This window comes from Dryobates pubescens, chromosome 13 (genome assembly GCF_014839835.1).
Source record: "Dryobates pubescens isolate bDryPub1 chromosome 13, bDryPub1.pri, whole genome shotgun sequence".
Classification (NCBI taxonomy): domain Eukaryota; kingdom Metazoa; phylum Chordata; class Aves; order Piciformes; family Picidae; genus Dryobates; species Dryobates pubescens.
In genome coordinates this window covers 8,358,530-8,374,916 of record NC_071624.1, presented here as the reverse complement: position 1 = coordinate 8,374,916, position 16,387 = coordinate 8,358,530, and the positions used below count along the sequence as shown (strand labels likewise).

The 16,387-nt window shown below is 52.9% G+C and overlaps 1 protein-coding gene across 1 annotated transcript in view; it reads right to left on the bottom strand.

Moving 5' to 3' along the window:
• Window positions 1-1,493: 1,493 nt before the first annotated feature.
• LOC104299306 (uncharacterized) overlaps window positions 1,494-16,387 on the bottom strand; it is a 31,478-nt gene continuing 16,584 nt past the window's right edge. Inside the window, exons 4-6 of the mRNA XM_054166543.1 lie at window positions 4,507-4,617; window positions 2,970-3,909; window positions 1,494-2,351 (exon numbers count right to left, since the gene is read on the bottom strand). Coding sequence (XP_054022518.1) covers window positions 1,494-2,351; window positions 2,970-3,909; window positions 4,507-4,617 — 1,909 coding nt within the window. The remainder of the gene's footprint in view (window positions 2,352-2,969; window positions 3,910-4,506; window positions 4,618-16,387) is intronic.

Genomic DNA, 16,387 nt, shown 5'->3' with positions numbered 1-16,387 from the left:
GTTTTGGGGAGCAGTGCTGGGTGCACTGCCTGTGGACTGCCCATGTCCCTTGCTCCCATGCAGGATTACCCTCTGGAGTGAACTGGAGGCTGCCCAAGATCCCAGCTGGGTCTTTGCAAACCATGAGACTATGCCACATCCCAACAGGGGAAATGAGGGAAGGGACCAGTGCAGTGCTACATGAACCATACCTCAGAGAGGAAACTTTATGGAACAACCAGCACCCCCAAAACCATGCAACAAACACCCCAGAAGTGGTGCTCCCACATCATGCCCAGCTGGGTGCTCAGTGCCATGTGGTCCCTCCTGGGGAAGGGCAGTGGGAATTGTCTGGGTTTTATGCTGGTCAGACTGTGAGCAGGAGATGGGGCACCTTTGGGTGGAAATCAAACCCTTTGAGGCTCCATGTGAGCAGCCCAAGGGTGAGCCTGGGATACCCTGATCCCCCTCTGCAAGTTTTGTCTCAACTTCTTTTAGTTTGGAAATTGTGCTGGAGGTCCCCAGATGGGGCCTCTGTCTCCAAACCAATCTGGGGGCTCCACCTTTGATCTGAGGATGATTTGAGGTTGGTTAGGCCACCACAACACCTGCCTGTGGGATTTTCCCCTGGGCAGAGCACAGGAGATTACTCCAGCTGCCCCAAGGGCTGGGTTGGGAGGTCTGGCTGCAGAGCTGCTCGCCAGGTGTCTCCTGGATGTGTGGGCATTCACCTTGCAGTCTGACACCATGGTGTTGGCATCAGCTCCGGGGCAGAATGTGATCCTTCAAATGCAGCATCTGATGGTAGGGTGGAACCACAGTTTCAGGGCAAAAACATGCTGTTTTGGGGGTGTGTGTTTATTTGTTGGGTTTTTTTAAGACACTTGGAGATGTTTGAGGTCTGTTTCTTGATCTGCTGGGGAGATTGCTGATGTAATAAATGAGATCTTAGTAGGAGTGACAGAATATTGTTGTGTTTTAATTAAGGCTGCTTTTACAGCACAGGAGCGATAAGGTGCAGTGGAGGAGAGATGCAGCTGGACAGACTGGAAGCTTGTTCCCAGGCTGTGAACCGAGCTCTGCAGCTCTGATTAACAGCTTGGCCCTGTGCTGTTGTGGTCTCTGGTGTGGGGCCAAGGGCTTGGGCTATCCTCCTGGTTCTGCTCCTGGCTGCTGGAGTCAGTGCTATGCAGCACAAAGCCCTGGGTTGTCTCCTCCAAGGCTTTGGCCACCGATGGGGGTTTTGCCCTGTTTGTTCAGGACCTACCCTAGAAAAGCTGTGTTGTGTGGAGCCCCTGGGATCCCCCCATTGCAGTCCATCCTGCTTGGCAGCACTGGCAGTATGTAGCACCCAAGAGCTTGTGCACAGCCCTGAACAGACAGAAGTAGCCAGGGGCTCTGGTGAGCAGCAGTGTCCCAGCCTTCCTGCTCTGAGCCCAGGAGGCAGGCACCTGGCTGTCCTCAGCAAGCCCCTGAGCCAGGAGGCAAACACCTTACCTGGAGGGTAAGGAGGCTCAGTTTTGGGACCCCTCCAGCCTGTGCCACCGGGCATTGCCCTGCTGAGAGGGAGGGGGCTGGTGGCTCTGGGGATGCTTTGGGGGAAACTGCCTCTTGTAGAGAGCACTGCTGTACTGCAGCTCCGGGGTCACGAGCCGCCGGCACACGCGCTCCGTCTCCGCGTCCAAGCCCTGCTTGAGGTTGTAGCCCAAGATCTTGGCGTTGCCATGCTGCAGGGGCCGCAGGGAAGAGTCCTTGATGTCCTTTGGGGCCACGCTGCCCCTGCCTTGCAGGCAGGTCCTCGCCAGCTCCGCCTGCCTGGCCCGAAGCGCCTTCACCTCCTGCTGCATGCGCTCCCTGCCTATGTCTCGGTCGATCCTTTCCCAGAAGGTCCTGTTGAAGTGGGTGTAGATTTCCCAGTCCAGCCTGTTCCAGTTCTTTATCTTCTCCACAATGGTGTCTGGGAGGGGAGATTTGGTGCTGCTGTCTCTGCTGTTGAGTGGGAAGTAGATGACGCTGTCCAGGTCCCAGCACAGCATCTCCTTCAGCAGCACCATGGACTCGTCAAAGTACTCGGAGATGAGGAGCAAGTCAAAGGAGGCCTCGATGGCCTCCAGCATGAGCTGGACCCGCTTAGCAGAGACCTCTCCATTGGGGTTGAAGCCAAAGTCAAATGTCATGAGGTTCCTGGCATAGTGACTGTCCTTGCTTGCGGGATTGTAGTAAAGGTAGGGGTGCCTGAGGAACTCCTCCAGGCTGTGAGCACGGGAGAAAGCTGATGCGCCCTTGTAGTACACAAAGGAGGACTCCATGAGCTGCACAGGGTTCCTCAGGATGGAGAAGTAGACAGCTGAGTGGGACACCACTTTCTGCACCTGTGGAAGAAAAAAAGGAGGCTTTGAAAGGGGAGAAGGGACCTGCTTGCTTGCAATCTTGTGCTCTGCTGGGAAGCAGAAATGCTCACTGGGGTTGGAGATGGTGGGTGCTGGGGAGGGTTTCAGGATGCAGCTCATCAAAGGAGCATTTTTGTCAGCTCTGAGGACACAGCTGGCAGAAGACCTGTGGGGAGAGCAGTGACCAAATCCCCCTGCTCCATGGTGCCACAGCTGGATGGCCTGTCTCCTTGCCGTTCATCCCATTTGTGTGTCCCCAGGTGGCATCCAGAGAGGTGGATGCTGGGCACAGCTGACCTGAAGTGATGTGCTTGAGCTGTTTGCTTCTTGCAGTCGGTACCCTCTGGGCCTGTCCAGGTAGCAGGACATCTCCAAGGGTCCACCAGACAAGAAAGAACTGATAGCTGTTGACTGCTACAGATGCTGTTTCCTGGCTCATCTCAGGCCCCATCCCAGTGACTCGAGCAACAGAAACGCTTGGTGGCAATCCTGTCTCTCTAGCTTCATCCCTGAAGAGTTTAGGTGTGCTGCAGGTGTCCCACCTCGCTCCCCAGGAGTCCCTCTCTGCCTGCCCCCCACCACAGGGTGCTTTACCCTTACCTCTGGCTGCAGGAAGCGCATGTGGTGGCAGAGGATGTTGAAGCGCCGAGGCCTCCGGGGGGAGAAGCCCTGCACGAACCTCGCCAAGAAGTGCCGTGGGTAGAAGAGCTGGTTGCCCCCTCCCACGGGGAAGGCAAAGGTGAGGTTGTGTGTCTCCCCAAAGCGGAAGAGGATGTTCATGACGGTGCTGCTGGCGCTCTTGTGGACTTTCAGAAACACTACGTCGGTCTTGGGCTCGCATGTCTCCTCTTGAGAGGAGACCCCTCTGGCCTGCTGCTCTTCTCCAAGGGTCATCTCCTCAACCTTAGAGACTTCCGTCCAGCCTGGGAAAAATCCTCTCTCCGGGTCTGTCCGGTGAAAGTCCTCTGCCTGTGGAAGCTGGGCTGAACTTGGCACAGCGTGCTTAGGTGAGCTTCCCCACTGATGGTAGGGGGAACCGCTGGCTTGAGGCTGGGACTGGCTCTCTACCGTCGCCTGTGTCAGTTCTGGCAGCGATGTTCTCCTCTGCTCCTCTGTGGTCATCCTGTTTGCAAAGATTATGAACTTGCTGGTGGCAGCACCATTGTCTCCCCAGACTGTGGAGATCTTCCCAGGGAGACTTGTAGAAGGACCCTCCCTGGTTGCTTTCCCTAGGCCAAGCAGCTGGGATTTCAGCACTGTGGGTTGGACTTTCACCTTCTTGCTGCTCTCTGCAGGCTGCCATGTCCAGTGCTCCTCCTGGCTGCCTGGGCTTTCCAGTGGGGTCTTCTGGCTGAAGTACAGCTGCATCTGAAAAACGTCTTGCAGACTCTCAGTGGAAGCGGGCTCTGGCATGGCTTTCCTCTGCCAGCGTGGGTAGTCATCCTCCCACACCAGCTCAGGGAGGGTCTGGAGGGCATGGGTGAGCTGGCTCTGGTCTGTGGTCTGCTGCAGGGCACGTTCCAGCTCACACCGACAGCTTCTGTAACAGGGAGGATGTCAGACTTGGCTGCAGAGCATGGAAGGAGTGTGCAAAGAGGACAGCTCCTCTGGAGCCCCACAAGCACCCCTGCAGACATCCCCAAGCAGGATCCCCTGTCTTTCTTGGGGTACTGGCATTGCTGGCAGAAGTATGACTTGACCACTGCCCTGGGAGGTCAGAGTGGGTGCAAGAAGAAAAGAATGGGTCAGCAGTGATGTGCTAGTGTCCCTGTCCTGCTGGAGCATGGTGGGCTGGTAGGAAGGGGCACAAGAAGAGGAGGTGAGGAAAGCGAAGAGCAGGTGGCAAAGAGAAGCTGGAGGAAAGCTTGCAGATGACCCCAGACTGGGAGGACACTCAGGGGCTGTAGGGTTTTGAAGCCAGGCAGGACAAAGCCCAGAGCAGTCTGGTCTGGTGGGCTCAGCTCTGGTCTGGGTGTAGGGGTTGAACCCCAGAGGGGTCCTGTCCCACCTGGATGTTCTTTTCTGTCTGAAGCAGACATGGGTGTCTTTCAGGAGGGTGGGTTTTGAGCCCACCACAGTGGTCAGGAAAAGGCTGGAGACTGAGGTGCAGGTTTGCAGTCCTGCTTAGGGCACCTACTTGGAAGGCTGCAGCTTCTCCACAACTTGAAGTGTAAACAAGAGGAGGATGAGGAGGCTGAAGAAGGTCCAGAGCCAACCTGGCTGGCACCTGTATAGCGCTTTCAACTTCCTGCAAGGAAGCAGACATTGCAGACCATTAGACACAGATGCCAGGCAAAGGGCAAAGACACCTGGAGACTTTTAACACTTTTTTCGTTCTGTTCTGTTCTGTTCTGTTCTGTTCTGTTCTGTTCTGTTCTGTTCTATTCTATTCTATTCTATTCTATTCTATTCTATTCTATTCTATTCTATTCTATTCTATTCTATTCTATTCTATTCTATTCTATTCTATTCTATTCTATTCTATTCTATTCTATTCTATTCTACTCTACTCTACTCTACTCTACTCTACTCCTATTCTATTCTATTCTACTCTACTCTACTCTACTCCTATTCTATTCTATTCTACTCTACTCTATTCTATTCTACTCTATTCTATTCTACTCTATTCTATTCTACTCTATTCTATTCTACTCTACTCTACTCCTATTCTATTCTATTCTATTCTACTCCACTCTACTCTACTCTACTCTACTCTACTCTATTCTTTTATTTTTAAGATAAGGTCAGGTTTTTAGAGGTGGAAGAGGTGCAGAGGCAGCCATAATAACCAAAGAAGCTGAGAGGCTGTGCTCAAGCAGTGTAGCCTGGTGGAAATTTCCATCCAGGACAAAGATATCACAACGAAAGGTAAACAGTGTTCACCACCACGCCGTGGCTGCTCGAGCACCCCTCCAGCACTGCCTTTGGTTTCCCTGCTCCTCACCCCTTCTCTCCACACCTGCCACTGCAGGTGATTGCCAGCTGTGCAGGCTCCAGCTGTGGCAGAAGATGTGATGCTGCCTGAGGGCCCTTAGCTGTGCCTCTCTGCTGTGGGGCTTGGTTCTGATGTTTGTGCTGAAGCTGCCCTGAAGGCAGCAAAATCAGGATAAAGTGGCACGGGGAGCAGGAGAAGCCTTTGCCTTGGAGGCTGGATGATCTACAGGATAGAATAGCCCAGACCAGGTTGGAAGAGACCTTCAAGATCATTGCTGGACAATGAGCTTTCAAAAGGCTCAGCTGCTTTCCATGGGTTACTCCTTCAGAGCTTTCTCTCAGCTTAACATGCCAGGATGAGATTGGGAGCGTGGATCTTGGGGCGGAGTTAAGCGGTTGAGATCAAAGCAGCGGGAAGATGCCCGAGATGGAGCTGGCGGGCATCACTGCCCACAATGGGGCCTTGGATTGTGTGTGTGGATGGTCAGGCCATGGAAAACATTGCTGCTGGACTTTCACTGTTTGTAGGGCTTGCTGCAAAGCCTGGTGGAACTTGAGCTTAGTCTTAATCTTAAAAGGAGCGATCAAGGCACCAAGATTCCTGACAGAAAGGAGCAGTTCACATTTCATTTCTGCTGGCTCCTACCTAGAAAACCTACTGTTGCCTAACAGGAGAGGATGTGTGCCAAGGGCTCAGTTAAGTCTTCTGTTGTGGGTCACTCGGGTGGGAGGCCAGCCTGCAAGCCTCAGATGTCTGCTCCCCCACTCTCAGATGGAGGCAGCTGGCACATTCTGAGCATGAAACAGGCATCTCAATTGGCAGGAATTAATGAAAGCAATGTGAGCAGAGCCTGCTTGGAAGCCACTTTCCTGCCACTAATCTGTCTTCTTTCGTGTTTCTCATTTCCTTTGGTGGTCAGGTTTGGGCAAAGAGAGTGGGCCTGGGACACCACACACCTGCTTGACCTGAACTTTCTTCATCTCCACAGTGCTTTGTCTCCTCCTCTGGGCGCTCTTGTGAGGTGCTGGAGAGATGAGCTGGCAGTGATGCAAACATGGGCTGTCTGAAGCAGTCACCTGCATCCCATTGGTACTGGCCAGGAATTTGTGCTTGCTACTGAAAACCTGGATTTCTTCCAGAGGAATTATTGGCTAGTATGGCTAGCTGCAGTTTGCTTAGTACAGCACTACTGCCAGTACCTGGCCATCGCTTCAGACACACGTGGGCAGGGTTCTGCCCCTCTCTCAATGGCACTTACCAGGTTGAAACACCAAGCTCCTCCTAGGAGATCTTTCATATCTAAAGTGCTTGGTGCTATAAAGGCTGGAAGGCCACAGGTCATGACCATGCTGCTGGGCATTCCAAAGATACATCATTGCCGGCAGGGTGAACAAGTTAGTTGTCAGCAGCACAGCATCCCTAAAACCTGGTGGCAATCTGGAGGTGCCCATGCTCCTTTGGCACTTGACAAGCAGACTGCCAGGCTGGGATGAGAGATGGGTAGCTGGTGAAAATGAGCACAGCTTACTGTCTGGCCAACCAAGGAGAGCCTCATGCTGGCAAAGACACATGGATGTGGCAAGCAAAGGGTCAGAAAAATGCACTTAAACAGCACTTGAAATGCCAAGAAATGGTAAAGGGAGAAGGGTGGAGACTTGGGGCTGCCCCAGAGCTGCTGCAAGGCAAAGCTTGGTGAAATACCTCTGTGCAGAGTAGAATAGAATAGAATTAACCAGGTTGGAAAAGACCTTTGAGATCATAGAGTCCAAATTATCACTCAACACCCTCTAACCAACTAAACCATGGCACCAAGTGCCTCATCCAGTCCCTTCTTAAACACCTCCAGTGATGGTGACTTCACCACCTCCCTGGGCAGCACATTCCAATGGCCAATCTCTCTTTCTGTGAAGAATTTCTTCCTAATATCCAGCCTAAACCTCCCCTGGTGCAGCTTGAGACTGTGTCCTCTTGTTCTGGTGCTGGTTGCCTGGGAGAAGAGACCAACCCCCACCTGGCTACAACCTCCCTTAAGGTAGCTGTAGAGAGCAATAAGGTCTCCTCTAAGTCTCCTCCAGGCTAAGCAACCCCAGCTCCCTCAGCCTCTCCTCATAGGGCTTGTGCTCCAAACCCCTCCCCAGCTTTGTTGCCCTTGAAGGTGACTAATGGCCAGAAAGGCCAAACAGGGAGAAGGCACTGAAGGATGAGTTGCTGCAGGATGAAGCTGTTGCTGGACAGATCTTATTGGAAACTTGCTCTCACCTCACTTAAGGCACAGCTGTCAGTGTTTGTGTGCCTGTCCAGCTTAAGCAAAGCAGCAAGATGGGAATGGATAGCTCACAAGCTGTGATCTTTAGCCATGCACCCAAACTCCCTCTTTGGGGAGAGCTGCAGGAACACGCGCCAGCAAAGGCAGAATGATGCAACGCTTGCCTGGCAAGCGGTGCTGAGGAGGGTGGCACCCTCTACTACTCCAGTAGCTGTAGTTTTTGCAGATATAATTCTGGGCTTGCTTCCACAGAGGTCCCTGCTCAGCACTAATCTTCTGACCTGTGGAGAATCTATGAGAGGTCCAGGTCCTTTTGCTGCCAGCCTGTTGCCTCCTGTGCTGTTGTGTTGGTCAAACGACCAGTTGAGAACATGCAATGCACTGCTTGTACCTGGCATAAAGTCAGAGCCCTTCCTCCAGGCTGGCTTTGGTGGGGCAAATGTATGTACAGGAGGGTGAGCTGAGAAAGGGAGAGCTGAGACAGCACTGAAATTTGTGCTGAAGATGAAAAGGCACATGTAGCATGAGAAGCCTTTGCTTGGGAGGCTGGATGATTTGTAGCTGGACAATGAGCTTTCCAAAGGCTCAGCTGCTTTCCATGGGTAAGGCCTTCACAGCCTTCTCTCAGTTTAACATGCCAGGATGAGATTGGGAGTGTGGGTGTCTTGGAGCAGAGTTTAAATGCTTGAGATCAAAGCATCAAGAAGATATCCAAGATGCACTTGGAGCTGATGAGCATCAACACTGCCCCATAGGGCAGGTGGCAACCTGCAGAGTCTTTGGAAATGCCTCTGGGTGCAGACAGACTGTAGCTGAAGAGCCTCTGCACATCAGGCTCTGTGCTGTCACCTCCAACAGTGATAAAAAAGGGTGCAAAGATGGACCCAGCACCCCCAGAGATGCCTTTGGCTGCAGGGGCTCAGCAGCAGAGCCCCAGCAGCTGACCCTTGTCAGTGGTGGGCTCTTTACCGCAGTGCCCCATGACAGACAAAGGGCAATGGGCACAAACTAGAACGTGGGAGGTTTCACTTCAACACGAGGAGAAACCTCTTTACTGTGAGGGTGCTGGCGCCCTGGGGCAGGCTGCCCAGAGAGGTTGTGGATTCTCCTGCTCTGCCAACTTCCAAAACCTGCCTTGACATTGTGATCCTGAGCAATTTTCTCTGGGTCACCCTGCTTAAGCTAGGGGTTTGCATTAGATATCTCCAGAGGTCCCTTCCAATTCTTACCACGCTGAGATTCTGTGCTTAATCCTCCTGCACCAGCTCAGTGGATGTAACCAAAGCCCAGTGCTGGTCACTGATTCAGAAGGCTGGTGTCCCTAGCTGTGTCTCACTTCTCCTGGCAGAGAGGAGGTGCCTGGGGTGCTGCTTGGAAGCAGGTGCTGGTCGATGGCAGTGGTACTGCAGATCCTTACCTCCTTTTCCCCCTCTGCCTGAAGCAGAGAGGACAACCTGCTTCCCTCTGACCCTTCCCTATCCCCCACAAAGCAGGGTTGAACACGACACCTCCGTGTGTCAGTGCCCTACCCTTGAAACAGCTGGCTCAGGAGAGACCCTGATGCCTCCAGCACTGCAGCTTGGTGTGCAGCAGCCCTGCCCAGCTGCTGCAGGCACAAGTGGGACGGCTGCCCCTGAACGCTCTCCCCCAGCCTAAGGGCACTGCTGCCAAACCAAGTCTTGCCCTGTCTCCTCCATCCCCTTCAAAACAGAAGCTGTGGAAGAGTGCACCTCACTCTTTGGGTTTGCCACATGAAAGTCTTGAACAGAGATGCTCCACACCTTCTCCACAGGTGAGTCAAAAGATGCTGTTTTGCTGCCTGGTGTACAGGGAAGCAGTGCTGCCCTTGGAACCTCCCTAGAACAGACAGCCCCATCCACCCAGACTGATGTGGACCAGAAGTGCTGCTCTGCCCATTCCCAAGAATCTCAGCCTCCACCTTCAGTCTCCAACCATTTCTCAGCACAGAGGAACCTGCGTTGAACACGACCTCTGGCTAGGGTGGAGACAGAATTTTACTGAAGGCAATCATATTGTACTGAAATAAGTAAATGACAAGTGGACTTACATGATCAAATACCTTCTGAATTTCAGCATGTTGGGCTGGAGCCTTGGCTGGGGAGCTGGTGGTTATCCTCACACTGGGAGAGTGGAAAGCAAACACCCAAAGCTCGGCTTGTGTGCCTGCGGCTGGTGGCCCCTCCCCAGGGGGGGTGCCTAGGACAGGGAGCCTGCAGCAGACCTTCCCATGCCCTGTTCTCCAGAGCCTTCCCCAGGGAGGGACCAACCTCGGCTGCAGTGAGCCATGGCCTCCAGGACTGCTGGCAGTGAGCTGCCATGGCCGGCGGTGGGTATGGTGCTCTCGTGGACGCTGCAGGACGTGGCCCTGTCACTCATGCCTATGTCCCCACCTTACTCCTTGGTTTCACCCATGGCTTTTGATGCTCCACTTTGACCCCTTGTGTCCTCCTGTTCTGCTCTTTGTGGTTGTCTCTTATTTTCCCTCCTCATGTCCTGCTTTTATTTCTTGGCAAAGCTGAGGACAGAGGTGGTTTGGCTTAGCTCTTGATAATCCCTGCTTTGATAGAAGCCTTTAGGTCTGTGCTGCTGTGCAAGCTGGCTCACACCTGCATGGCATGGAGTTAATTTCCTCCAGCCACCCTGGGCTGTGGTTAGGCAATCCTCAGCTCCTTTCTTTGCTTTCTCTCACCATACAGCTGCTCCAGGCACAGCATTTCACCACCTGCGCCTCCAGGCACCACGACCTTAACAAGTCAGCCTCTTGCAATCCGTGTTTCTCCAAGTCAGCAAAGTCCTCAGCACCCTGTGGTGTGCCAGGATGACCAGCAGCAGGACAGCCTTGCTAGGAAGCCAACTGCTTTTCAGTACCTGTAGAAAACTGGTCACTGGGTCTGCTTCTTGCTGGCTGGTGGACAGTGTAAAACACCTCAGAGGAGAACTGGGAAGCTGCCACCTATGATGGAGGTCTGCAAGTGGTTCTTTGACCAGAGTCTCCTCCCTTTTCAGTAGCTTTTCCTCCACACCCTTCCCCTTTGAGTCTCATCTCAGCATCCTGCACAGCATCAGCAAGACACAGCCATGGCTTTGTGTGACCAGAGGCCCTAAGCACAGGTGTCAGGATTGTTATGCTTCTTGTGTTTGGGCACCAGACACCTTGGGCAGAGCAGGAGATGGAGGATAGGTGGCTGTCACTTGTACCATGAGGTCCAGGCTGTGCAACACCCATTCTCCAGCACCAGGCTCCCCATGTGCCTCCTGGCACAGGTGGAGAGACCCTTACAGTTCAGCTGTTCCTTCGCTGTGCCCATGGGTCTCAGAAAATGCATACCAGACAGATAACTCACTTCCAGCCCAGACCTTGGCTTTCTCGAGGGACAAAGGGGCCCAGCTTCCTTCCTCCCCCTCACCCTGGTACAGGCAGGTGCTGCCTCTCCCTATGGACCTCATCGAAACCACAAGTTTACTGTGGGGCTGGCATGTTCTCCACCCATCCTGCACTCTGGCTTTCTACCCAGGCTGGCAGCTTATCTGGGAGTCTGGGGCTGGCTGACAGCCAGGAACCAGCTTGGTGTTGGCAGGGCTCAAGCCCACTGAGACCCAGGGTTACTGCTTCTCCCCTCTTCTCCCCTCGGCACAAGCCTTTCCCATGCAATCTGAGCTGGAGAAGCCTGCTTGGGAGAGCACAGGGATGTGCAATAGGTGACTGAGGGGTCTGTGAGTGTCCTCATGGAACACTGGGTCCAGCTCTGGAGTCCTCAGCACAAGAGAGACATGGACCTGTTGGATCAGGGCCAGAGGTGGCCCACAGAAATGATGTGAGGGCTGGAACCCCTCTGCTATGAGGCCAGGCTGAGAGAGTTGGGGTTGTTCAGCCTGGAGAAGAGAAGGCTCCAGGGAGACCTTCTTGTGCCCTTCTAGTAACTTAAAGTGACTGCTCAGAAATATGGGGACAGACTTTTGAGCAGAGCCTGTTGTGATAGGAGAAGGGGTGTCAGAGTTAGTAAAAGTGGGAGATTTAGACTGGAGAAGGAGGAAAATTTTCACTCTGAGGGTGGTGAGACACTACCCCAGGTCCCCCAGAGAGGAGGCAGATCCCTGCAACCGTGCCAGGTTATGCTGTTTGGGGCTGTGAGCATGACCTGGACAGGAAGGGGCTTCACTTTTGGACCAGTGTCTGAGGGCCTTGGTGAAGACAGCAGTCCTCTGAGGTTACACCCAGGGATCTCTCCTTTCCTGCAGATGCTGGAGCAGGGGCTGGGACGTGGGCAAGCAAATGTGTCTTTTTGCAGCTTCTGACTGGGCACTGTCTCTTCTCATTGGACAGATGGATCCTGCTGGGGTGACCTAATGGGCTCCTAACTGTTGTGGATACATGAGAACTGTCCTGGTGGTGCAGAACTGCCCTAGGTGAGTATCATCCTCATAGGGTCATGCTACAAGGGTATGTGCACTGGGTGATGTGATCAGGCACTGCCTGGGTAGGGGCTGCTCTCAGCAGAAGGCAGAGGAAGAACACCAAAGACTGCTAATAGTAGAAGCCTTCAGTCCCTTCCCACTCCACATCCCTATACTCATACTGGTGCTTGAGATGATGATGGAACTCCTTAAATTCCTGGAGAAGTCATTGGCTGGAGGGGGAAAAGCAGAGCACTGCAGCAAAGCCATAGCCAGGGTTAAAGTTCTCCTGGGAGAGGCCAGGAGTTAAAACCCAATACTGATCCCATACTAGAGGAGTCTGGAACACCTCCAAAGAAGCTCAGCTGATGAGAGGGGCTGAGGAGCCCTCCCATGAGCAAGAGTTGGTGGCACTGGCTTCACCTGCAGTGGAAGCTCTGGTCCCTGAAGCCAGAGTTGCCTGATTTGAGGCTGTTGTCCTTCTGCTTCATGCAGGCAACTAGACTTTGAGGATCTGTAGGGAGGTTGCTTAGACTGGGATAAGTCAGGGAGGGCATGTTCATTGTTGGACTGGGTCCCATTGCTCATCCAGGACGATCACAAGGTCCTGTTTCCTACCATCAGTCCCTGCTGTGCCTGTTCTTGCCCATGCTACCTGTCCAGGCTCCACTGACCTGTCTCCCATTGCACACTCACAACAACCCATCAGGAGAGCCTTAAGCTCACCTCTACCTCTTGTTTCAGGTCTTTCTTAATCCACCTGTGTGCTCCTTTAGCCCAGAAGGCCAACAATATGCTGGGCTGGATCAGGAATACCGTGGCCAGCAGGACCAGGGCAGGGATTGTCCCCCTGTACTCAGCACCGGCAGGGCCACACCTTAAGTACTGGGTTCAGTTTGGGGCTCCTCACTCCAAGAAGGACATTGAGGTGTTGGAGTGTGTCCAGAGAAGGGCAACAAAACTAGGGAAGGGTCTGGAGGACAGGTCTGGTGAGGAGCAGCTGAGGGAACTGGGGTTTTTTAGTCTAGAGGAGGCTGAGGGAAGACCACCTCACTCTCCACAACTCCCTGAAAGAAGATTGGAGTGAGGTGGGGGTTGGAGTCTTCTCCCTAGTATCAGCTGATAGAAGGAAAGGAAATGGCCTGAAATTGTGTCAGGGGAGGCTTAGGTTGGAGAGGAGGCAAAATGTCTTTGCTGCAAGAGTGGTCAAGCATTGGTGATGGAGGTGATGGAGTCACCATCCCCGGAGGTGTTCAAGAAATGTGTGGACAATGGCACTCTGGGACATGGTTTAATGGCCATGGTGTTGATGCTGGTGTTGAGTTGAAGGTTGGACTGGATGCTCTTAGAGGTCTTTTCCAACCCTAATGATTTTATGGTTCTTTCTCAGGTCACTATTTGCCCAGTGGTGCTGCTGCCTCCTCCCACTCTGCAAGAAGAGGCCAAGCTAGAAAGACAGGCACAAAAGTACAACCTGAGCTGGTGCGTGAGACCCTCCCTTCAAGCAATGCCATGATTATTCAGAGCAAGGAGCACAGCTGAATCCTGCAGGCTGCCAGGGCTGTCTCCACTCATGTCACTTCTTCACTTTCCCCCCCTCATCTTTGCTTCTTTGCAGCTTTTTCTGGTATGCTGCACACTTTGCTTCAGCAAGGACTTCTGTCCAGAATGTTCTACCCACACCCAATCCCTTTGGCCACCTCATTTGTGCCCTGGCAGGATGGAGCTTGCTGGATCTCAAAGGGAGATGAGAAGACAAAAGATTTGCCTGTGTCTCCCCAGCAGTGAGTCAGGCCCTAAGCACAGTGACAGGTTGCAGAGATCAGGATCTGGGACATCCCAGTTTCTGAGGTCTGCAGGCATTCCTGCAGATCCTCTGGTGGAGAGAAACTTCAGAGAGGGACAAGTTTTCTACCCACCACCAGCAAGTTCTTCGTGCAGCTTTTGTGGTTGCTTTTCATAGAATCATAGAATCAATAAGGTTGGAAAAGACCTCAAAGAACATCAAGTCCAACCTGTCACCCAACACCTCATGACTACTAAACAATGGCACCAAGTGCCACGTCCAGTCCCCACTCGAACACCTCCAGGGAGGGTGACTCCACCACCTCCCCAGGCAGCTCATTCCAATGACAAACAACTCTCTCTGTGAAGAACTTTCTCCTCACCTCCAGCCTAAACTTCCCCTGGTGCAGCTTGAGACTGTGTCCTCTTGTTCTGGTGCTGGATGCCTGGGAGAAGAGACCAACCCCCACCTGGCTACAACCTCCCTTCAGGTAGTTGTAGAGAGCAATAAGGTCTCCCCTGAGCCTCCTCTTCTCCAGGCTAAAGCAGTTTCAGACAGGTTTCCAGACTCACAAGGAGACCCATGGTCATTTCTAGCTGGCTTTTTTTTTCCTCCCCTGGGGAATCCAATGCCCCATGTTATCAGGAAGGTGCAAGTTTGCTTTCCAAGTCATTCTGAAATCAATCATGCCCTGGGCCTCCCTTTCCGCAGCGGCTGGTCCATTAGCACCTGCCCAAACATGTTTAATGAGTTTGACACTCTGGAGAGCAAGCAGGGCATGCCCACTTAGGCAGTTCCCAGGGACTTCAACAGCTCACCTGGGACATTGAGGCCAGCCTACTCTGCTGGCATGGCCATCAATACTCTCTCCCTCTGAGAGGATGGTCAGGAGCGGTGGGAGCAAAAACAGCTGGCTGGGAAGCTGAGAGCAAAGTGTGGAGAGACAGGAGGCTGAGGGGAGAATAGTGTGATCAGCAGGACTAGAGAAGTGATTTGCACCCTCTACTCAGCACTGGTGAGGCCACATCTCAAACACTGTGTTCAGTTTTGGAGCCTTCACTACAAGAAGGACATTGAGGTGCTGGAGCGTGTCCAGAGAAGGACAATGAAGCTGGTGAAGGGTCTGGAGAACAGGTCTGGAGAGGAGCAGCTGAGGATTGTTTAGTCTGGAGAAAAGGAGGCTGAGGGGAGACCTTGGCACTCTACAATTCTGTGAAAGGATGTTGGAGCCAGGTGGGGGTTGGTCTCTTCTCCCCATTAGCAAGTGATAGGATGAGAGGAAATGGCCTCAGGTTGCAGCAGGGGAGGTTTAGGTTTGATAGTAGAAGATATTTCTTCACTGAAAGGGTTCTCAAACATTGGAACAGGCTGCCCAGGGAGGTGGTTGAATCCCCATCCCTGGAGGTGTTTCAAAGGTGGGGAGATGTGGTGCTGAGAGACATGGTTCAGCACCAGGCTTGGTAGAGTTAGAGAACGGTTGGCCTCGATCTTAAAGCTCTTTTCCAACCAAAGTGAGTCTGTGATTCTTTAATGTGAGAGCTGAGCCCAGGAGCAGTGTTGATGTACTGCAGCTGCTGGCTGTGTGGGATGCCCACTGGGGAGGGGACCTTGCTGCCTGTGCCAGCAGCAGACAGAACTCCCCTTGCCTGTGAAGGCCGGTGGGATGTGTGCCTGCTTCTGGCTTTGTGCTTCTGGGCTGTGCTGGGACTTTGGCCTTAACCACACACTTATTTGTTCTTTAATCTTGGTCACCTTATCAGAAGCCTTTGAACAACCAAATACATCTCCACTCACCTTGGGAACAGGATTTGACATTTCTTTTCAGTTGGTTTTGTTTCCTTGTCAGAGACCTCGGAGAGATTAGAATGATCCTTCACAAACCTGGGCTTTGCTTTGAAGCCTCTGAAGCCTGCAGAGCCAGCAGCACCTGGGCACAGAAAGAACTGTGTATTTTAGGGTGGCTTCACCATTAGACCAGATGCCCCAGGGCCTTGTAGGATCTAGGATCTGCTGAACAATTCCTGATGTCTGTCCATGCCTTCTTTCCCAAAGACACTAGGTTATGTGCTACTAGGAGGACTTTTGCTGGTCTGACTGTTGATGTCTGGAAGCAGAAATGAAAGTGGTCATCTCAGCCATGAGAGGCCATGGGCTGGCCTCAGGAGAGGTGGAGAGAAGCAGTTTGCATGGGTGAATTTCATGCATTTTCTTTTGCTCCTGTTGCCTCTTGCCCTGTCACTGGGCACCAGTGAGAAGAACCTGGCTCCCTCATTTCCAGACCCTCCTTTCAGATGTTTCTACAGATCTGTGAGGCTACTCTTCTCCAGGCTGAACAGCTGCAGCTCTCTCAGCCTCCCCTCATGTGGAGGATGCTTCAAATCATTGCACTCATGGCCTTACACTGGACTGGCTCCAGTAAGTGCATCTCTCTTGTACTGGGGATCCCAGAGCTGGACCGAGCAGTGCAGATGTGGCCTCAGCAGTACTGAGTAGAGTGGGAAAGGAGGCTGCTTCCAAGTTCAGGAAGCTGTGTTCTCCCTGGGATTGGTCAAAGATATCTTTAGGACTAGTAAGAGTCCTGGGCAACTGCATCTGACCTGGAGGGGTGGATAAGT